The 23768-nt window shown below is 32.4% G+C and overlaps 2 protein-coding genes across 3 annotated transcripts in view; one reads left to right on the top strand and one right to left on the bottom strand.

Moving 5' to 3' along the window:
• Positions 1 to 496: 496 nt before the first annotated feature.
• On the top strand, positions 497 to 9291 carry LOC114325237 (terpene synthase). Its single transcript, XM_028273236.2, has 7 exons — positions 497 to 706; positions 767 to 921; positions 1393 to 1537; positions 6010 to 6130; positions 8023 to 8162; positions 8224 to 8326; positions 9034 to 9291. Exons 1-7 carry the CDS (start codon positions 641 to 643, stop codon positions 9222 to 9224), a joined length of 921 nt encoding a protein of 306 aa, XP_028129037.2. The 5' UTR covers positions 497 to 640; the 3' UTR covers positions 9225 to 9291.
• A 690-nt stretch (positions 9292 to 9981) lies between these two features.
• Positions 9982 to 23768, bottom strand: part of LOC114325234 (multivesicular body subunit 12B) — a 30642-nt gene continuing 16855 nt past the window's right edge. For both annotated transcript variants that reach the window (XM_050656611.1, XM_050656610.1), the window contains exons 6-7: positions 16381 to 16535; positions 9982 to 11074 (exon numbers count right to left, since the gene is read on the bottom strand). In XM_050656611.1, coding sequence (XP_050512568.1) covers positions 10988 to 11074; positions 16381 to 16535 — 242 coding nt within the window. In that variant the 3' untranslated portion in view covers positions 9982 to 10987. The remainder of the gene's footprint in view (positions 11075 to 16380; positions 16536 to 23768) is intronic.

The raw sequence follows: 23768 nt of genomic DNA on the forward strand, positions 1-23768 counted from the left end.
ACTGCATAGATGTTGTATTGGACCAGATTCTATGAGATTCTAGGATATTCTTCTTCCTGGACCACGCTTTCCAAATATTTTTCGCATATCTTGATTTATTTCGCATAACGTGTCCGAAGTATCCTAACTTTTGAGATTTGATGGTGGTATAAGTATCTTTGGGTGTCGTTGAGTTTCTTTGTTTTATTGTCCATTAATTTGAATAGTTCTGCTTGAATATTATCGGATCGGGGCCTCCTATTTTGCCATCTTTTAGCTATGTTATTGCACATTAAACTTCCTGTTGTAATATTCTTGGTCCATCATTTACCTCTTCTGCTATCTCAAAGGTATTATCCCTTTGGTCTTCAAATATTTTCTCTATTAATATCTGTGAACATCAACATATATTTTTGAATTTAATATAACTAGTAGATATACAACCGCCATTACACAAACGTGTATTAGTAGATGCCTGTATAACAAAAAAAGCATTTGACAATCTGTCACTGTCAACATACTGTCAATTTTGAACTTTGTAACAACAGGAACAGATAAAAATCGGCAATTTTATTATTTTATATCCTACGGCTGTGATATAAATGTAGAGTATTTATTTTATATATTTAAATTTAATATAAGTATTAATTCCGTCTAAAACATGTCAGAATCTTCGGCTAAACCCACTTTACCGTACAGCAAATCTAATGCTAAAGAACAAGATAAGGTGAGCTATATTTTTCACTAGTTTTTTTTAGATTAATCTGCAATAATATTTTTGTTGCAGAAATTGTTGGAACCCTTTGAGTATATACTTCAAGTCCCTGGCAAAAATATTAGATCTAAACTTGCTGGTGCTTTTAATTATTGGTTATGTATTCCTGATGAAATCTTAACACAAATCAGTGACATTGTTCAAATCCTACACAATTCTAGTCTCTTGTAAGTTGTACTCAAGCCTAGTTCGCACTATACTTGTGTTTTAGCCGAGTATGGAGTAATTTAGTAACTAAACTTGTCTGAACAACAAAAATTTAGTCAAGTAGATTAGTCAGTAATGTAGTCGAGTCCATCTATTTTATTCTTTTGGGGCGAGTAGCACCTCCCACCACGCATCTGAGCTCACTACTAAGAGGCTCAATGACTAAAGTCTGAATGAGTTGAGTTCATTATTTGCTGTCAAAATGTTGTTTAGCTGACAAAAGCAAAACTTTCAGACATTCTAAAACTATCAAAGTATTCTTTTGTATCTTCTAATGCTACTTCATTCAGAAGACAGTTGGTAGCCCCTGGTCAGTAGCGAGTATTTTAATTACTAAATTACTTGCTACAACACTAAAAAACAAACATAGTGCGAACTAGGCATATATTATGATATAAAACTGAACAATAACGTTTATACGCTTATTTTAGGATGGATGACATTCAAGATAATTCTATATTACGGAGAGGTATTCCTGTAGCCCATTCAATCTATGGAGTAGCTAGTACAATTAACAGTGCGAATTATACATCTTTTATTGCGTTAGAGCGAGTAACTGACTTAAACCATCCTGAAGTAAGTTCAATTTTCACAAAAGAAATGAATTTCCTGTAGTCCTTAACCCATTCGCTATCAAGCAACTCACATGGGCCACATTAATTTTTGAAGTTATACTTCTTTACCGGCGATAGAGGGTGATTTTTTTATATGTTAAAACCTATCAGCCCGGCGCATGCGCATTATAACTTTGTTCTGATTGGATGTTCAAATGACATGTCAAAAATTATCCGATATGGCAGCTGTGGTTTGGAGGTAAAGGTAAAGGTAAACAAATGTATAATATATTAGTTTTATTGTTGTGAGGACAGAAACAAAAAAGTTTATAATATTGTAGTGACTTTTAAATAGTTTTTAAAAGCAACAGGTACGTAATAATTGTTAATGTATCATGAGTATAAACCTACCTATTTGATCTGCCAAAATACATAGTATGTAATACTTTTATAGGGCTTTTCATCGATTGTCATTTGTTTCGAGCTTCTGTCATGTGTCACATAATATTAATATATCTACGTCATACGTCTTTGGTTTGTATCATTGGTATATGCCAATAACGTATGACGTAGATATATTAATATTATGTGACACATGACAGAAGCTCGAAACAAATGACTGTGAATGAAAAGCCCTATTTATATAATTTGATTACCATCAAAATTTCTATCAATATTCACCTAATATATTGTTTTTTTACTCTATGTTTTGTTGTATTTTTTCAATTCTAATCATTTCAATTCAAAATTAAAATAATTTGATCAATTTTTAAAATATCAAAATATCACAAGTTTAATCCGTTTAGTTAGTCGATCTTCGTAAATAATGACACATAGTGACCGTGGCTAAGCGGAGAAGGCGAATGAATTCCAATACCAACCGCTCTTATCAGCGCTGGTTCGAGTCCCAATAGAAACTTTCTTTTTTGTTTTTTTTAATACATTTTATGATTGTAAGTATATTTATTATATAATTGTATTTTCAGAAAATACGTATTTAGTTAAAAAAAATTTCGACAATTAATGTTCAGACATCATTTGTGGCTTGTTTAATGTGTTTGTGTGTGTTTTATTCTTTTATTATTTTAATTTTTGGCACTGTTCTAATAAAAATGTTTGAGAAGTAGTAAGTATAAATTAGTTTAATATTTAAACAAAATATAAATAAAAAGTATATTAATTTCGTTTAAATCATATAATAGAAGTATAACTTCTTACGTGCGTACAAAGTACACACACATTCTTTTTTTCCATAGGCCAGCATCTCACCCGTGAGCCGGGGATCACACTGCACATAATGGCAATTTAAATAGCTGTGGTCTATGAGGACGAAACTTAAATAGCCCCTTGGTAGCAAATGCGTTAACCCTTTATACTTATTTAGTTGCTGATAATAGATATTATAGGATGTTTAAACTTTAAGACCATTTACTATGGTGACCTAGTACTCCTAACTAGGGGGTTGCAGGCTTGGAAAAAATTTCTCTAAACAGTAAGGTAGCAACTAAGAAGGTAACGAAGTTGTTATTTAAGGTCTAAAATTTACTTTGGTAAAAAATCATTTATTCATATATCGTCGGCTTACTGCCAAAACCCACTAACTCCATTTTTAAAATTTTGAGAGATCTACTTTTTAAACTTTAATTTGAAATTGAAGATCGACTGTATTTAAAAAAATTATTTAAGAACTGAAAAATATGACAAAAATATTTTTCAGTTCTTAAATAATTTTTTTAAATTCAGTCGATCTTCAATTTCAAATTAAAGTTTAAAAAGTAGATCTCTCAAAATTTTAAAAATGGAGTTAGTGGGTTTTGGCAGTAAGCCGACGTATGTAGTACTCATCTTCATTTTATTATTTAATGACAATTATAGCTTAATCAAATATATATGATGTTTACCAAAGTTCTAACTTCCTTATCTATGTTTTTATCTTATTATGTTTTTGGGTTTTGATGTTGATTAAATGAATCACCTACATTGGAAATATGAGATACGCAAAACCCATTTGAAAACTTTGATGTGCACTGTAATGTTTTTAATAAATAACTTGGCGAGAAAAAATGAAAATAAAGACCATTAAAGGCTTAATCAAAACCAAACATGGCTTAAATCAAAATCAAACATGAAAACATCACCATTTCCCCTGAACTATGTGTATTGTTAGTATAATCTTGAATGTTATTGTTCTAATTTACTGAAAAATAATTTGTCATATATACAGGGTATCATAAAAAGATTGGACACTAACTCTTTCACTGCAGCTTTTTGAAGTTATACTTCTTTACCGGCGATAGAGGGTGATTTTTTTATATGTTAAAACCTATCAGCCCGGCGCATGCGCATTATAACTTTGTTCTGATTGGATGTTCAAATGACATGTCAAAAATTATCCGATATGGCAGCTGTGGTTTGGAGGTAAAGGTAAAGGTAAACAAATGTATAATATATTAGTTTTATTCTTGTGAGGACAGAAACAAAAAAGTTTATAATATTGTAGTGACTTTTAAATAGTTTTTAAAAGCAACAGGTACGTAATAATTGTTAATGTATCATGGGTATAAACCTACCTATTTGATCTGCCAAAATACATAGTATGTAATACTTTTATTTATATAATTTGATTACCATCAAAATTTCTATCAATATTCACCTAATATATTGTTTTCTTACTCTATGTTTTGTTGTATTTTTTCAATTCTAAATCATTTCAATTCAAAATTAAAATAATTTGATCAATTTTCAAAATATCACAAGTTTAATCCGTTTAGTTAGTCGATCTTCGTAAATAATGACACATAGTGTCCGTGGCTAAGCGTTGAAGGCGAATGAATTCCAATACCAACCGCGCTTATTAGCGCTGGTTCGAGTCCCAATAGAAACTTTCTTTTTTGTTTTTTTTTAATACATTTTATGATTGTAAGTATATTTATTATATAATTGTATTTTCAGAAAATACGTATTTAGTTAAAAATTTTTTTCACTATTGTTTTTTTACTCTATGTTTTGTTGTATTTTTTCAATTCTAAATCATTTCAATTCAAAATTAAAATAATTTGATCAATTTTCAAAATATCACAAGTTTAATCCGTTTAGTTAGTCGATCTTCGTAAATAATGACACATAGTGTCCGTGGCTAAGCGGAGAATGCAAATGCATTCCAATACCAACCGCTCTTATCAGCGCTGGTTCGAGTCCCAATAGAAACTTTCTTTTTTGTTTTTTTTAATACATTTTATGATTGTAAGTATATTTATTATATAATTGTATTTTCAGAAAATACGTATTTAGTTAAAAAAAATTTCGACAATTAATGTTCAGACATCATTTGTGGCTTGTTTAATGTGTTTGTGTGTGTTTTATTCTTTTATTATTTTAATTTTTGGCACTGTTCTAATAAAAATGTTTGAGAAGTAGTAAGTATAAATTAGTTTAATATTTAAACAAAATATAAATAAAAAGTATATTAATTTCGTTTAAATCATATAATAGAAGTATAACTTCTTACGTGCGTACAAAGTACACACACATTCTTTTTTTTTAAGACATGCCCAGGTGATCACTTTCTACTAGCAATCCAAGTTTGAATGTGCATGTGTCACATATCGGTGTCACGCGCACTGTCTGAACACTCAGCCTGGCACAGATCCGTGCCATATGCAGTGAAACGGGTTAATGGAATGAAATACCTATTATACAAACTTTTTCTCGTGTAATATATGTTTATAAAATCACTAATTTAGAACATACAGCCAATTTTTTAAATGTAATACAGTGATACCTCAACATACGAGGGTAATTCGTTCTGTAACCTTGCTTGTATGTCAAATTGCTCGTATGCCAAAGCATCAAATGTCTGTACTTCAAATTTATTAGAACTTCTAAAGTTTGCTTCCTTAAAATTGTTTTCTCCAGTTATTTCCACTGAGTACTGTAAACACTGTAATTGTTCAATTTCAATCAAATTAATTCAAAAAAAAACCTTTTGTTTGCAGTAACTGTTAAGAATGAAAATACTAGATATTTGTGAAAAATTAATGTTGTATTATTTTATTTTGACATTACAATAGGTATTTCATTTCATGATTGTCCCGTTTTTAATCCAACTACAATGAAGTTAGCGGGGGGAGGGGGCTGGAAACCCTCTAAACATCTAGAAAAATCGAGAAAAAATATTTTTGCTACTTCGGTTTTATTGGCTATGGCATGCTAAATTTTCATATAATTTAAAACCATTTGCAGCAATATTAAAAAATTTGGTTTAATTTTGTAACTTTCAACATTCTGTAACTTTTCTGGGTTCGCTTTTACATAATATGGATAAGTTAAGCCAATTCAACTTATTTTGATCTCTAAATTTTGTGGTATAATTAATGACTAATATATTTGTGACACCCTGTATAGTGTTGGCTCAACAAATCTGAGCAATTTAATATATAAAAATCCAGCTCAGTGTTTATTTCTATTTACATAAAAATAAAATGAACATTTTAGGCAATATCTATTGCTATAGAGCAAATTTTGGAGCTTTATAGAGGCCAAGGAATGGAAATTTATTGGAGAGATAATTTTACATGTCCAACAGAAGATGAATATAGGCAAATGGTTATTAGAAGTGAGTATCAGTAACTCTAGCTAGATAATTTTTCATTTTTCCTATTATATTACTACTTTTGATACTTATATAAAAATGAGGATTGATTGAAAAATATGTGGTCTGTGTAGAAGTAAGACCTTGAATAAGACATTGCTAGTTTGGAATCAATTGTATTTGAATAAGACATTTATTATAACCAAAGATCGTATGGAGTAAGAAGTACAACCAAAGACAGGAAGAACCAGGTGGATGACGACTTAGAATTGCTAAGAGTACGAGATTGGAAAACCAAGGTGAAAGATAGGGCTGACTATATAGAACCGGCCAGACCCATCATGGGTTGTAGAGCCAATATTGATGATGAGTTTGGAATCAGTGTGTGAAACAAGCATGAAGTCGAGGAAATGAAACTGAAATAATGGCAAAACCTCGCAATTTTTTCGTCCAGCATCGATTTGTACAAAAATTTGGGATTAGGTTCATTTCACCCTCTAGTTCATTTTCTATATTGAGCCGTTGTACGCTTTTGGTTTTTTAAGGGTGAAAACTACCCCTAAAAAACTACTTGTAAAAAATTATAAAATAACATCTTAAACTTTAATATTGTCAACATTTGGTTCTTATTAGTTACATAATGATTGTTTTATGCTTTAAGATATACTATCATAATATTTCAACCCTTAAAACCACCATTGTTGGAGCTATATATAAAAAGTTACTTATCCTAAAAGAATAATTTCGGCTTGCATCGATTTACATAAAAATTTGGGATTAGGATCATCTCACCCTGTACTTCATATTCCATAACATGGTCAAGGGAGTCGATTATTTTTAGGGGTGTACACTACCTCTTATTGTCAAAAATTATACAAAAACATTGTAAACTTTAATATGGGTAAAATTTGGTTTTGATTGGCAAAAAATAATGATTGTTTTATGCTTTAGGATATAATATCATTACATTTCAACCCTTAAAAACCACCCTTAAGAACTTTACAATTTTTATAAGTGTATAATTTAATAGATCTGTACTGAAAAAAAGTAGAATTAAAAAATTACAAAAACATTTATTTACTAGTAAATAAAAGGTAAAGACCAATTTTTAATTAGGAGGGTAGTTAGGGGGTAATTTTCACTGATTTTTTCGTAAAGAAAAGCAGGTACCGACTTTTTTTCATCATAAGTCGCTCTATTTTCATGTTAGAAATTTTTTATTATTATTCTTTGAAAGGTTTAATTGTGTACTTGAAAAAAGGTAATTTAAATTTTCCTCGAAAAATGCAAACTTTTCCCGTTTTTTGGCTTTGAATATTTCAAATTATGCATTTGACGAGAAAAGCTAACCTTTAACATGCCGTATCTTGGTTTGTATTGGTATTAAAGATATTATAGAAAAAGAATTTAGTTTGTGGTACTAAAAGATACAATTTTGTTATCTACAGTTTTTTTGATTAAATGCATATTTTTCGAGGTATTCTCAAAAAATCCTCTAAAAAACTCGATTTTTTCGACGAAAAACTGTTACTTTCAAGCGTGAATAACTCGAAAAATATTAGTTTTACGAAGAAAATGTAAAAAACATTTTTTTCTTAGAATTACTTTTTACATCGACTTGCATGGTTAAAATGTAATAAAAACTGCCCACCCCCGAGATGGGGTGGCAACCACCCCCAAGGTTTTAGCGTACAGCGGCATGATATAGAAAATGATCCTTGGACTATTCCCTACCTTCTGTGAAAATTTCAAGTAAATCCATGCTGGACGAAAAAATTGCGAGCCAAAATGCTTCATTTCCTCGACTGTGAGCATATTTTTTCAAAATAAAATCTTTTTGATTGAAAAACTGAGGCTTATTATAATGCTCTATAATTTTTACTTACCTATCTTATTACAAGTAAACTTTTTTTTAGAGACTGGTGGACTGTTTATGTTAGCTATAAGACTGATGCAGCTGTTCAGTAAAAACAAACAAGATTTCACAAAAATTACTGGTATTTTAGGATTGCTGTTTCAAATTAGAGATGATTATATTAATTTGATATCTAAGGAGGTAACTTTCGCTTTTTTTTTTGTTAATTATTTTGTAGACATTTTTATCAATGTCTTTTCAGTTTATGCTGCATAAAAGCTACTGTGAAGATTTAACTGAAGGTAAATTCAGCTTTCCAATAATACACGCTATTCGTAGTCAGCCCAATGACCAGCAAGTAATTCGTATCCTTTTTCATAACAATAAATGTTAATTGATGAATTGTTTGTAAATGGTAGTCCATTTTCACTAGGTAAAAGAATGATTTACAGTGCACAGCTTCTAAAGGTGTTGGAGGGGGGATGGTGTCTATGCGCAGTATTATAGTCAGTGTATGAGAGAAAAAGTATTCGAAAAAATGAAATAACAAATAATATAAAATTTGTTATTTCATTATTCCTTGCCGTTTATCATTCTTTTATTATTTGGGTGATTATTATTTTTAAAGAGTTTGGTTTTGTCTGTGTCTATTATTAATAATTAATAATATAATATATTAATAATATAATTATTATATGATTTCAGTGTTCAGATAGCAGGCAGATGTCACTCACAAATTCAAGATCATCTAACTGTTTAAATATGTAGGTTCCATCTGATGCCTGTTCAACCTTCAGTTACTTTTTTTCTTTTCCCAATCTATCATAGTATGGAATAGGGTAGGGATTGTACTCAACACCATTTTCTACAGCTATTTCTTCTGTTACTTCACGTTCACTAATTTGGTTTCTTCACCTGCTCAATTTTGCCCAGCGCTACCTGGGCAGAATTGAGCAAATAGGGTGGTTACTTGTTATGAAAACGTGTGCTTAATTGTATAAACTTTCAGTCGATTCAAAATTTTGCAAACACAGAACTATAACCAAATATGTTTCCTTATATTGATTTTAAGATATTCTGCGCCAAAGAACGAAAGAAACCGAAGTGAAAAAATACTGTGTATCGCTATTGGAAAAATACGGCAGTTTCGAATATACTCGACAAACTCTACAAGAATTACAGAACGACGCCAGAGAGGAAATAAAGAAACTCGGGGGCAACCCGTACATGGAAGAATTTGTAGCGTCGCTAGCTAAAATGTGAATGATTTTAAATAAGTGTAAACTTTTTATTTTTATATAAGGTGTTAAATAAATATGTTTCTTATTGATTTATTTTATTACTTAACAAGCTCCGTATACTGCGATTGCTTCTCCAGGGCAAAATAAACAGTAAACTAGGGCCATGTAGGAGAAGCCACTCGTGGCTCCAAAATCTATGGAAGTGGTTCGGGCTCACATCAGTCGAATTATTCAGAAGTACCGCAAGCGAAATCAGAATTGCCATGTTCGCAACAGAGCATTTGAAGAATATGGATTCGACCTTTACTTGATGGAAGTTCGTTTTATCTAACAATACTTATTATATCACACAATTTATTGTCACTACAGCTATTTCGGCAGAGTGCCTTTCTCAAGTGATTATTTTTAATGAGATGAAGTATTTGTATTATGCGTCTACACTAGTCTTTAAGTGAATAAGTTGAGGAGGGGGAGCTGTTGGAAGAATTATATCTGTATTTTTAATTTATTAATTTCCATAGATTCCAATAGAGATAGATTAAGGCCGTCATTTTGAATATGGAGAATTTGAAATTGATGATTAAAATAATGATTATGATCTAGAAGGTGAAGTGCGCATGTAGAATCTGTTTTTCTATTATTGAAAACCATTTATGCTCTGCTATACGTTTGCTAAAGGTTCTACCAGTTTGACCGATGTACGTTGTTGTTTGTTAGCTGGTGTTATTCCTTTATACCTGATTCGTTGTTAATGGACCATCGAAAAAGAAAACAACAAGTTAGTAATATAAATATTAATTTATTTCATAAAATTCTAATGTAACAAATACGATATTGGTATGAAGATAATCGTGGTATAAATAACTTAGGTATTTGAATAATATTTTCTAACTATCTAAGTGATGACATGACACAAAAATGGCCGAAGTATCGTCAATATAAAATGATAATAAATCAAAAAGATAGAGAGAATCAAAATAATTATCATCACCACCACAATTTCAGTTTAAAACGACACGGTAATTTGACGTCACGCCTTTGTATATTTGAGGTTGAAATTCAAATTCGGCGAGTCAAAATCATAGACATAATAAGAATAGACAAGGCATCCTGAGCAACATAGTGAAATGGTCTATCTATCTCTCTCTACCGTGCTATTACTTGCGTATGGCAAACAAAGATAGCTACTGAATATTAGTATTTCACCTCTATTCACATAATGGCACATACCTTATCTAGTCTATTCTTATTATGTCTATGGTCAAAAGACATATATGATTATCTACAGTCTGAAACTCTGTCGACTGATCGGCCACGAAATAGTCCTGGCGCTTAAAATGGATCGATACGCACAGGGTATAGGCAATTTTTTGCGTTTTTCCTACGTCATAAACATGGCCGGCGTGACGTCATTGATAGTGTCTTAAAACCAATAATACAATATGATTTGACTAAATTAAAAAGGAGATTCAAGAAGACTGGGCATTTTTGGCGGTTATTAGTTTGTTGCGTGATTTCAACCATCACCAACTTGGCACATAACTATGACAGTAACCGACACAAACCCTAATTGAATCTATTGTTAATGTTTTTATCTACAAACAATAACGAATATACTTAATGTCTAGACACGTATCCATAAAAACTATTGACTAAACCGAGCTATTTAAATCTCAAAATAAAGTATAGGTCTTTTTGATTCTCTATATCCATTCTATAATAAACTAGAAAATTCTCAAAATTCAGTTCCTCTCTTGCGATTTAGAGACTGGGTCAGTGTGTGTTCTAAGTTTGTCTTTCCACTGTGAAAGGGTAGCTGTAATCTTTGATAAGTTGCTGCATCGTTCGCGCCTTTATTCTAGGAAACTGCACCTGAAAATATACGTTTATACAGGGTGTCCAGAAACTCTACCGACAAACGAAAACGGGAGATTCCTCAGATAATTTTAAGACAATTTAACCAATTCACCTAGTCCGATAATGTTTCCTAAGGGAGCTAGAGCTCTTTGAAGATGGCGTCTTTTAATTAGTTTTTCTTAAATACCTCCAGAACGTTTCTAGTTAGAAAAACGAAAATTGGTATACATATTTTTGTTGCAGAGATAAATCGATTCCATCTCTTGTGAATTTTTAGTACTAGTCATAGGCGTCCGTTTTGGGTGGGGCCACGGTTATTTTATTGCATAACTTTTTTGTCTTTAACTTTTAAGCATTTTTAATAATGGATTATTAAATTGTTAGGTATTCTGGTACTAAAAGGTACTCTTGTTTTAAGTCGGTAGGACACACCGTTTCCTAGAAAAATCGATTTGAAAATTTTTGGTTTCCTGAATTTGAAAAAAAATTTTCAAAAAACAACGGTGTATTCTACCAACTGAAAGCAAGAGTAACTTTTAGTAATGGAATACCTCATAATTTAATCATCAAGTGTCAAAAATGCTTAAAAATTTAAGACAAAAAAGTTATGCGATAAACTAACCGTTAACCTACCCAAAACGGACGCATATGACCGGTACTAGAATTTCGCAACTAAGGAAATCGATTTGCTTCTGGAAGATAAATAAACGTACCAGTTTTGGTTTTTCTAAATAGTTTTTTTCTGAAATTTTTTTTTCAAATTCAACAAACGAAAAATTTTCAAATCGATTTTTCTAGAAAACGGTGTATCCTGCCGACTTAAAGCAAGAGTACCTTTTAGTACTAGAACACCTTACAATTTAATAATACAGTATAAAAAATGCTTAGAAGTTAAAGATAAAAAAGTTATACGATAAAATAACCGTTGCCCTACCCAGAACGGGCGCCTATGACCGGTACTAGAAATTCATAATTAATGTAGTTGATTTACCTCTGGAAGATAAATAAGTGTACCAGTTTTCGTTTTTCTAAATATAAGTGTTCTGGAGATATTTAAGAAAACCTAATTCCAAGACGCCATCTTCAAAGAGCTCTATCTCCCTTAAAAAGCATTTTCGGACTAGGTAAATTGGGTTAAATTATCTTAAAATTACCTAAAGAATCTCCAGTCTTCGTTTGTCGGGAGAGTTTCTGGACACCCTGTATAAAAATTTTGTCGCATTCAGGAGACGAAAAAGTGACGGAGCGGTTCCGCAACTGTTGGAAATGTGGCGCTACTTGCGGAACGTGCTACGGAACGGTCGCCATGACAGCGAGCTCATTTTAATTCCACTACCTCCATTCAACGTATGCTACTTTTGTGAATTTGTCAATAGACTTTTTGAAAGATGGCGTCAAGTACTAATTATCAATTGGAATATCTATAGCGCAGATGGTAAACAGTCCATGGTTTTGACCATGATTATGAAGTAAAAAACAATTTATTGTGCAGAGGCAAGCATACTCAGTGACATTAGAAGTATTACTCCCAGAAGGAATCATTTCTGGAACTTAATTTTTTGGCAACATGGTACATTTTCATCAAGAATGAAACGATAACATTGGCAAGACTTTTTATTGACATGTATTTAAAAAAAGATAATAATGTGTTTGGCGACCCCCTAGCTGAATACACTCCTGTATACGTCTAGGCATTGACAAAATGAGGTAAACGATGTCTGCTTGAGGCACCTCGTTCCAAGCAACTTGAATTTCATGGATTAACTGTGCCAGAGTCTGTGGAGGATGGTGCAAAGTGGACAGTCTCCTCCCTATCATATCCCACACATGTTCGATAGGATTTAAACCCAGTGAACGGGGTAGCCACGGCAAAAAATTAACGACAGCTTCTTGGAGAAAGTCCATATTTTGACGAGCAATACGGAACTCGCGTTGTCTTCCTGAAAAAGGGCCTTTCGACGGACGTCTAGAAAAGGCAGTAAAGCGGTTTGTAAGATGTCATCAACATAACGCACATCTATCATACTGCCTCGAATAAACAAAAGTGGTGATCCGCTACCATAGGCAATAAACCCCCAAACCATTACTCCAACTGTCCTGTTTAGATGCCTCTCAACAGCAAACCTGATATCTCGTCGCTCTCCACGGCGGCGTCTTATCATCTTACGACCATCATGCATACTTAAACAAAATCACGATTCATCGCTGAATGCTGTATTATGCCATTCTGCCACCCAATGCTGCCGTTCTCTGCACCAATTCCAACGTTGATGACAGTGGTCCGCAGTCAAAGGAAGCACTCGTCGTGGGAGGAATGAAAACAGTCCAAGGCTTGAATGCTACAGTATAGGGTACGTATAGTAACAAGTCTACCTGCTACTCCAAACCATTGGTCAGCGATTTGACGCGTAGTAGCGGTCTCGCAGAGCCAAGAGTCTAAAGCGCCCATCTTGACGCCCTGTGGTACACCTCCGTTGACCAGTTGGTCTTCTTCGTGTTCCTCTACCTTCGTTTGTCCACACACGACACATTCGCATAACTGTCATTGCCGTACAATTACCATTGCAGCCAATTTCGTGATACGACAAACCCATATCTCTATAGGCAATAATTCTACCCCTGTCAAAATCGCTAAAATGGTGGTAATTTTGGTGTCTTCGAACCCGAGGCATATTCTTGCACTAAATACAATTAGACTAAGGCGGCACACATAGTGAAAGCGGTTTCCGCTAGCGGGCAAACCGCGCGGTTCTCGCGCGCGGGTATGGTAACACAGTGAAGACGGGTAAAAGCGAGAGAGATCGTTCAAATCTGGCAGTTGCGTCTACTACTTGTAGCAAAATGTCGTCTTCCGATGATGATATAATTGCTTTAGATTCTGTTTTGACTAAACTGAAAAGAAAGAGAGTTGATGTACATCCTATTAATCGATAAAGATTAATTTATGGAGAATATCATCATCTATTTCAAAAATTAAAAGATAATGAACGATTCTTCCAGTATATGAGAATGACTCAAGAGACTTTTAAATATATTTTGGAGAAAGTGGAGTATCGTTAAAAACAATATTAAACGCTCAACTTACAGTCAACCAACAAAATATCGAAAGAGTTGAGAATATACATATCTGGGTACGAATGTAAATAGCGAATGGGACTACTCAGAAATTAAACAGCGAATAATAAAAGCGAAAGCAGCATACTTTAGAACGAGACCCATTTTCAACAGTCGAGACATATCATTAAAAACAAAATACCGTCTGTTGAAATGCTATATATTCACAGTTCTGCTCTACGGAATGGAAGCTTGGACACTAACTGTTACATCTATGAATCGGCTCGAAGCTTTCGAAATGTGGTGTTATAGGAGCATCTTACGTATATCCTGCGTTGACCGAATTACTAACGTGGAATTCCTGCGTAGAATGGGGAAAGTGTGAATTTCTGATAATCCTCAAAACAAAAAAATTAGAATATCTAGGACATGTAATGAGAAATCAAGAACGTTACGGCCTTCTCCAACTGATTCTCCAAGGGAAGGTATGTAAATGGTAAAAGAGGACCGGGAAGAAGACGCATTTCCTGGCTTCAGAATTTACAAAAGTGGTATAATACCACTACCACTGAACTGTTCCGCGCTGCGGTAGACAAAGTCAAGATAGCCATGATGATCGCCAACATCCGGAACGGATAGGCACTTAAGAAGAAGAAGGAGTATCGTTTAATTAAAAACTGGTGTAATTTACATAAGCAGGCTATCCTTCCGGAAGAAAGGCTTGTTATAACATTGAGGTAAGTAGTTTTTTGTAAATTTATTTTTCAAGTACTGATTTAGTTAATAGTTAATACTGGAATGGTTTTAGAAATACCTAAGTCACACAAAATTACGGTTTCAATAAGATTGACTTTATTACTTTTGTTTATTATAATGTACAATTATTTATAAAATTAATCCATGGAGAACTATTAATTCTTATTATAAAAGAGCGAATAAACTAAATTATCATTGCAGTAAACATTAAAACCGCGCGGAAAAATCTAAATTCTCATTCTAGCAAAAGCGGTCAGGCGGGTTGAGGCGGTTGGCCCGCGCGGACCTGCTTTGACTATGTTCGTGTACATTTAAAGACGTGCATTCTTTTTGAAAACGTTTAAAAGCGGGTCCCGCTAGCTTTGCCCGCTAGCGGAAACCGCCTCCACTGTGTGCGCCGACTAAGGAATAATAACTAATTTGTGTACCAACCGGTCTTCATAAATGGGTCTTTTCACAAAAAAATTTAAAGATAAAACTTTCTTTTTACAAAAACTATAAAAGATAAAACATTGATACTGTTATCATAGCATGCTTTAAATATAGTCATTGTGCTGCCAAAAAATTAAGTTCAAGAAATGATTCTTTCTGGGTGTAACACTTCTAATCTCACTGAGTATACCGGGTGGTGAATTGGAAAACGGGCCATAGGAAACTCCTGCTTCCCTAATTATTTTAGACCAAAGGTCATGAGAAACTATCTGTAGAGGATTAAAATCTGTATCAAAAACAAAAGTTAAAATTGTTCTACAATTTAAACAGAGTCCAAAATTTTGAAAAAAGAATACATTTGTCATACCTAAGTAAGTGCGTAAAGGTAAGGCCACACGTTACTATTTCTGACAGTACGCAAACTATTGACTGAATAAAACATCTTTATTATTACTACTTTCTCCTCAACTGAGGACATCTTTTCGACTTTATTGTTTTTTAAACAATAAAAACGATAAAATAAAAATACTGACAGTTCAAAATATTATTAATATAAGAATTTCATTGTGACCGAAGGCAACCTTATACACATTCTTGCACTGTGTGTGGCCTAAATTTGGCAAATACTTTGTCAAAATTTATTATATTTTACAAAATTTTGGAATGTGTTTAATTCGTAGAACAATTTTAACACTTGTTTTCAATAAAGATTTCAATCCTCTACAAATAGTTTCTCATGTCTTTTGATGTAAAATAATTAGGGAAGCAGGAATTCAACAGTTTAAAATTTTACATTGAGTTTCCTATGGCCCGTTTTCCAATTCACCACCCTGTATATAACCTCACCTATAACAGAAAGTGATAGGCGGTCACGAATTTAGGGAGCGGAGCGTTCTTAAGACGAAACACAACTGTTACCGCTCCATCGGGAACTGCTCCCTCACTTTTTCGTCTCCTGAATGCGACCCTTTTCTTCGACAATCCTCCTAAACTTACATATTTTTTATTGGTCAAAATTTATACAAAAAAAAACAGCAAATAGACTCATACAAAAATACAGTACAGTGGGACATACTTACCCTATCTTGGTTACTCGTAGTCAAAAATTTAGGATTAACTATAAATGGCACCCCATCGAGGCCGATTTGAGAAGTCCCACTCATCGTGTGTGTCGAATTCTGATGTTGTACCGGAGCTGGTGGTTTAGGGGCAGGTCTCGTGGGTCCCCCAGGACCTATGGAACAAAAAATTATACTTCAGTAAGTAAGACAGTTTGTACATTCGATGATTTTCATGACATGTGTATTTTTTGAGATAAATTTTGCTCTCATAATACTTTGAGAATAAACAACAGTACTCAGGGCTAATTAGCAAAATACAAGCAAAAGTTATTTACCAGCAATTTTATTGCTGGAATCGAATCTTTTGATTGTATATATTAATAATACCTATGCAAAGTCCGCAGATAGTGTGCTACTTTTTTTATAAACAAAATGGCGCCCGAAAATCGTGTTTTTTCAATTTCTGCTCTATAACTCCAACGATTTTAACTTTACACCAAAAACACCCAAATAAAAATTCACCGTAATTAAATTCTGCATAGAGACGTGTTTTTGGCGATTTACATCGACGAAAATTTTCCCCTGAAAATGCGGGTTTTTCCAACAAAATCTTTAATTTTCAACGAAAATTTTGGATAAGTAATATAATTGTTTATCAATAATTACATAACTTGGTAATATAAAAGTTCTTTTCGTATAGATTATAATTCCAGAAGCCGATGGAAATTGAATGAACAGTTTAGCAACAATTGAATTGTTAATTAAAAATTTACGGTCGCTATAATAACCACAATAATTATGATACATAAGAATAACTATGATTTTTGTATAAAAAGATACTGTACCTATCTAATGTACTTTACAGAATTGAAATTGGACTATTTAAGCGGCCTCAGGAATATTTTAATATTATAAAAAAAATTTGGCTTATAAACAAATAGAATATGTCGGGAAATATTAAATTAAATTAAATCATGAAAACGGTATTGGAAAAAAGCCACAGGACGCTTCTTTTAAAAGAAAAAACGTTTAATTATGATGAGTGGATCCTGAGATACAACTGGTTAAAGTTGATCGGCATTTACGGCAAAGATATAAACAATAGGATCATAATTTTAGAACCATCACCTTTTTATTTTTGTCCTCTTTCTCCACACCAATTTTCATATATTTAAAATACTCATAACATATATTATTATAATAAAAACTATCAATATTACGAGTGAAAATTTCCAAAAATAGCAAAATTCCAATCACAAATTAGGTTGGAGAAAATGTAATCTCAAAGATCAAAATCGGTATAAGTTAAAAAAATGCATTTTCTCGGCTTCCCATGGAGAAATTATCTTCATTCTTTTTTTGTTCCCAAGGAACTCGAGTAGAGCCATGTAACTAAGGCATTATTAAATGTCAAAGTTGCTTTTGTTTTGTTATAAATTAATTTATTTTTTATAACAAAAATTTTTAATTTGTTTAAATAAAGATTGTTTAAATAATTATACAGCTTTCAAATGAGAATATTTGTGTTTTTAACGTAAAAGGTACACTTGCAAGTTTATCTAAAAAAAGTCTACAACTGGAAAAAATATGTAGTTTTCTTTTCTTATAGATAAATTAATCTATTATAACAAAACAAAAGCCAGTTTGACATTTAATAATGCGTTAGTTAGATGGCTCTACTCGAGTTATTTGGGAACAAAAAAAGAATGAAGAAAATTGCTCCGTGGAAAGCCGAGACAATGCATTTTTTTAACGTATACCGATTTTGAACTTTGAGATTACATTTTCTCCAACCTAATTTTTGATTGGAATTTTGCTATTTTTGGTAATTTTCACTCGTAATATCGATAGTTTTTATTATAATAATATATGTTATGACTGTTATGAGTATTTTAAAGATATGAAAATTGGTGTGGAGAAAGAGGACAAAAATAAAAAGGTGATGGTTCGAAAATTATTATCCTATTGTTTATATCTTTGCCGTAAATGCCGATCAACTTTAACCAGTTGTATCTCAGGATCCACTCATCATAATTAAACGTTTTTTTTAAGAAGTGTCCTGCGGCTTTTCTACCAATACCGTTTTCACGATTTAATTAAATTTAATATTTCCCGAGATATTCTATTTGTTTATAAGCCAAAAAATTGTTTATAATTTTAAAATATTCCTGAGGCCGCTTAAATAGTCCAATTTCAATTCTGTAAAGTACATTATATAGGTACAGTCTCTAAAAATTATAGTTATTCTTATGTATCATAATTATTGTGGTTATTATCGCGACCTTAAATTTTTAATTAGCAGTTCATTTGTTGCTAAAAAGAGCTTTTATATTACCAAGTTATTTAATTATTGATAAACAATAACTTATCAAAAATTTTAGTTGAAAATTAAAGATTTTGTTGGAAAACCCGCATTTTCCGGGGAAAATTTTTATTTGGGTGTTTTTGGTGTAAAGTTAAAATCTTTGGAGTTATATAGCAAAAATAGAAAAAAACACGATTTTCGGGCGTCATTTTGTCTATAAAAAAAGTAGCACACTATCGACTTTGCATACCTATAATATTAATATAATATACAATTATAAGATTCGATTCCATCAATAAAATTGTTGGTAAATAACTTTTCCCAAAAATGGCCTATTCTCCGAAAATCTGCCCAGACTAAGACCCCGACACAAGTACACTCGGAAGAATAAACAAGATCATCAGTCAACGATAGACTACAAATTCAGAAATAATACCAAACCATATAAACCATAAAAAAACTGTAATATAACATTCTTTTATTAAAAATTATGTAACATACGATACTTTGTCAGACTAAGACCCCGACACAAGTACACTCGGCAGAATAAACAAGATCATCAGTCAACGATAGACTACAAATGCAGAAATAATACCAAACCATATTTTGTACGTAAGAGCTGAAAAACGAAATATACGAGTCTCTAGAAGACAAAAACGTCACATGGTTTTATAAAAGATATTTGGAAGAAAAGTTTGAGACAAACCTAGTAACAAGGGGAGAAAATGTAAACGAGATGTGAACCAAAATACAATGTAACATAATAACTAGCCGTCGAAAAATTTCTCTGAGGTAATCCATTGTATTGTGACTAATCATGATGCTGTATGTATAATTTAAATTGGATATAAAAAAATTACAGAAGTGTTGAACTTTTAATAAATGTTGTATCATTTTTATAAAAAAATTGCCATAGATTAAGATTATAATGTCTGGTGCCTAAGAGAGCTACTCGTTACAACCTGTAAGATAGTGCTGAGAGCAATGCTGCTATATACAAGTGAGATTTAGACTTGCTCGAAGAACAAATACCATAATATGGAAAAGAAAAATTCTATGAGCAGTCATAGAAGACTTCCTCTACAGAAGAAAAACTAACACCGAGGTAACGGATTTATTTGGGAAACTGCAATAACTCAAGTATTCAAAACAAGATTTTTAGGACATTTTATAGAAATAATGAATGAAGAAATGGTGCTAAAGAAATTGGAATAGAGTTGGGAAGTAAAATAAGAGTACAAGTACTAGATAAAGATTGCTCGATGAGGTAGAGACATTGACATATTAAGCGTAGACTCGGCATACTCACCAAAAAAGCGTAACGCGGAAACAGCATGCAAACAGTCGATCGGTGGCCTATCTATCTCTTTTAACCAAGCGATCCCGCGCATGTGACTGACAAAGATGGCTAGACCACTCAATCCTATGTCGACGTTACACCCCGATGCATTGAGTGGCATATCCCTAGCCAAGTCTATCCTTAACATATCTCTGGGTAGAGAAGGAGATAAAACAGAAATAAGTTAAGATTTAGCGAGTGAAGGCCAAATACTGAAGAGAATGGAAGGGAAATGTCAGACAAAGTGCCTAAAAGGCCTGCGTCAGCATCATAATCTAACCGTATAAAAACCTAATGCGACAAGTCACGCAGTCTGTCCAGGACATTTGTTGATATGTAAACATTAAATGACGTTTAATATACGTCATTTTATTTTTTATATCTTTTTTATAACAGCTTCAGAATAACCGCAGCTAATTTCGATTTTGAAACATCCTTAGAAATCCAAGGAAGGTTTAAAAAGTGAGAAAATGTAAAGAAATTATAAAGAAAATACTAAAAACAAAAATGTTATTGGCGTCTCTAAAAACTGTAGCTATCTTCGCGTCTATTTATTTTTTACTTTGGCCGTGAATTAGTTCAAATGCCTACCAGTGAGAATTTTATTTTATTTTTTAAATCCCTAACTTTTTATCTTTTATTATTTTAAATCTTATAAATGATTAAAAAAATCACTAAAAAAAAGAACTAAGTAACCAGTGTATATCGTCCACATTTACTTCATATTTAACATAGCCTGTAATTTTTAAAGCGAATACTTCTTATCGCTACCTAAGATAATTATGATAATGAATAAACATAAAATGATAATGAATAAAATAGACTAAAATTAAATAGGTAATCTTCTTTTATTCGTCACAAACCAGTAGTTCTATTTTTACATATACTAATAATCAAAATTAAGTGATTAAGTATGAATATAAGATAACAATGAAAATGTAAATAATGATAATACATTCTATATTATATTTAACACATTAGATTGCTAATTCGAAATAGTTGTCATGTACCTACCATAACATTGGACAGTTAATTATCCCTATACGCTCTGAGCTTCGCTGGTGTCGCTCCTAGCGGATTACTAATGCAACTTTCACCGGTAATTTTTAAATTTATTATTTAATTGTTATCGCTTAATATTTACAACGCAAAAAAGTAATTAACTATTAATCGATTTTTTAAAGATTTTGCTAATCATGTTGACGTTCTGTTAATGAAATATTAATTTCTTACTTAGGATACTTTCACAATTATCGTGTAGATGGCGCTTAGATTAATTTAAAATTACAAATATTAAAAAAACTTAAATTCAGTATTTAAAACGTAAGTATATTTAAGGTAAAAATATACACCACAAATTTGACCAACTAATATTATTTCCTATTAATATTTTTAATTTCAATGTTTTAAATTAATCACTTTGACATTTATGTCAAATTTCCAGTAAAAGCTTACAGACTTGTCACTACTGGCGCTCGCGAATTTTTAATTATCCCCTCTATCTACGAGCTCATAGCGTATATACCAATGATTTATCATGAATGTGATTTAATGCTTGAGAAAGGTCATATATCCAGTCCCACAAAAGGGATTGCTCAAATATATATGCAGACGAAATCAGTCAAACTGATTTGCGATATCTAATGAAAGGTCATACGAAGCTGGTTTTGTTGGATATATCATGATAGCACGACGATACTTTAGTGATTAGCAGACATAAAATTTTAATAGTGTATACCGCTATAAGAAGTAGTCACTTCTGTCGCAAGTGCCACGTGCCGTTATTTATTGTCTTTCGAATTTGAAATCTACATGTATAATAGAAATAAATTAGAGGGAACTATGTAATGTAATGTTAATTTATACGTTTACATCGATAATCTCCACCTCTACTAGTTTCATCTCTTTTTATTTCACAAGGCATTATGTTGTCCATATTTTGCGTTATTTTGGCGGATATTAGCGCGCTCATCACTGTATAATAATTTATTGAAGCTTCCTCCTATTTTATGGATATAAAAATGTAAACTGTCACAGAATTTTGCCCACATAAAAAAGTAATATAAATTATCTCGTTTTGATTAAATGCCATATCTCTTATCTCAACTATAATTAAAACCAATAAAAATAAATAAATAACTGATTTGATAAGAATATTATTGAATAATATCTCGTAACACATTTTATGTGTCATAACAAAAATAAGCCCCCAATTTATTATTTAAAGATAAAATGGGGAAGTTGGTCCCGAAAACAAAGTTCTTTAAGGGCATAGGAGCCAAATGTCGCCTGTCAAAATGTTCAATGTGTTTTAAATGTATTCATTTTTTTTAAATCCTAAGAAAACTAATAAATATTTTTGAAAACTTTAAATGCAGAATGAAAGATTACATTATTACTGAGGGCCGAAAGTCACTGAAAACTTCTATGTTTATTTTAACCCTGGAATGCTACCTAGGGTATGCTTGTACTCCAACCTTGTTTGCATGTTGACCCATTTGCAGTAGTGGGAGTGGAAAATAAGAAAATAAATTTGTGGATAATATAATAAAATATTTTTGTATACAAAATAAATTCTCTGTCAGTCAGTCCTATCCATTGCCAGTTTGCTGAGCCTATTTTTCTCCCATCCTCATATACACCATCCTTCCATCTAAGGTTTGGCCTACCCCTATTTCTACTTCCCACAGGTTGTGATATAAGGATTCTTCTAGGAGGGTTGTTATGCTGTGATCTTGCTAGATGACCTGCCCATCTTAGCCTTCCTATTCTTATAAGAGATACTACGTCTTTACCACCAAATATATGTTTGTATCTGTGGTATACCTCGTAGTTGTACCTCCTCCTCCAAATACCATTTTCACAGATGCTACCGAATATTCCTCTCAGGATCCTTCGTTCAAATATAAGCAAAAGGTTTTCATCTGCCTTGGAGATGGTCCCTGTCTCCGATCCATATGTCAACACTGGTGGTATAAGGGTTTTGTATATGGTTATTTTTGTTTTTTGGCCTAAGTTTCTGCTTCTCATATGTCTACTCAGTCCAAAATAGCATTTGTTCGCTAGGATTATCCTTCGCTTGATTTCTTCCGTCATAGCGTTCTCCTTGGTGATCAGGGAGTCTAAGTATGTATGTGAATTTGTCCACCACTTCAATGGTAGCGTTATCAACAGTGAATTGGTGACCGATGTTTCTGGCTCTATTGTTGGGTATTAATGCCAACATCTTAGTTTTCTCCTCGTTTACTTTCAGGCCCATATTTTTGAGGCATTTGAGAAGGTGGTGTACATTTCTTCTAGCTTGCGTGTTGTGGGGCAACTAGGTCCACGTCATCTGCATATGCCAAAATTTGGGATGATTTATTAAAAATATTTCCTCTGTTGTCTATTCGTGCATCTCTGACAGCCTTTTCCAGAGCTATGTTGAAGAGGAGACACGCCAGCACATCTCCCTGTCGCAGCCCAACATTTGTTTCAAACGCCTGTGATTGTTCGCCCCGTATTTCGACTTTGAAAACGACTTTACGCATTGCATCCTTAACCAATCTTATCAGTTTATCAGGGATGTAGAATTAATCCATTGCTTCATACAATTTATTTCTTAGGACACTATCATAGGCCGATTTAAAATCTACGAAAAGATGGTAAACTTCTTTTCATGAGCATTTTTCAGTGCGTCACAAAAGAAAAAAAGGTAAGTCCGTGATAATATACATTTTAGTGACATGACATTTTAGTTAAATCTGACAGTTGTCACATTTT

The sequence above is a fragment of the Diabrotica virgifera genome, chromosome 7, assembly GCF_917563875.1.
Source record: "Diabrotica virgifera virgifera chromosome 7, PGI_DIABVI_V3a".
NCBI lineage: Eukaryota > Metazoa > Arthropoda > Insecta > Coleoptera > Chrysomelidae > Diabrotica > Diabrotica virgifera.

Coding starts and splice junctions, on each gene's coding strand:
- LOC114325237 (XM_028273236.2), top strand. CDS start 641: ATGTCAGAATCTTCGGCTAAACCCACTTTACCGTACAGCAAATCTAAT. Junction 6,131..8,022: donor TAGGCAAATGGTTATTAGAA/GTGAGTATCAGT, acceptor ACTTTTTTTTAG/AGACTGGTGGACTGTTTATG. Junction 8,163..8,223: donor TTAATTTGATATCTAAGGAG/GTAACTTTCGCT, acceptor ATGTCTTTTCAG/TTTATGCTGCATAAAAGCTA.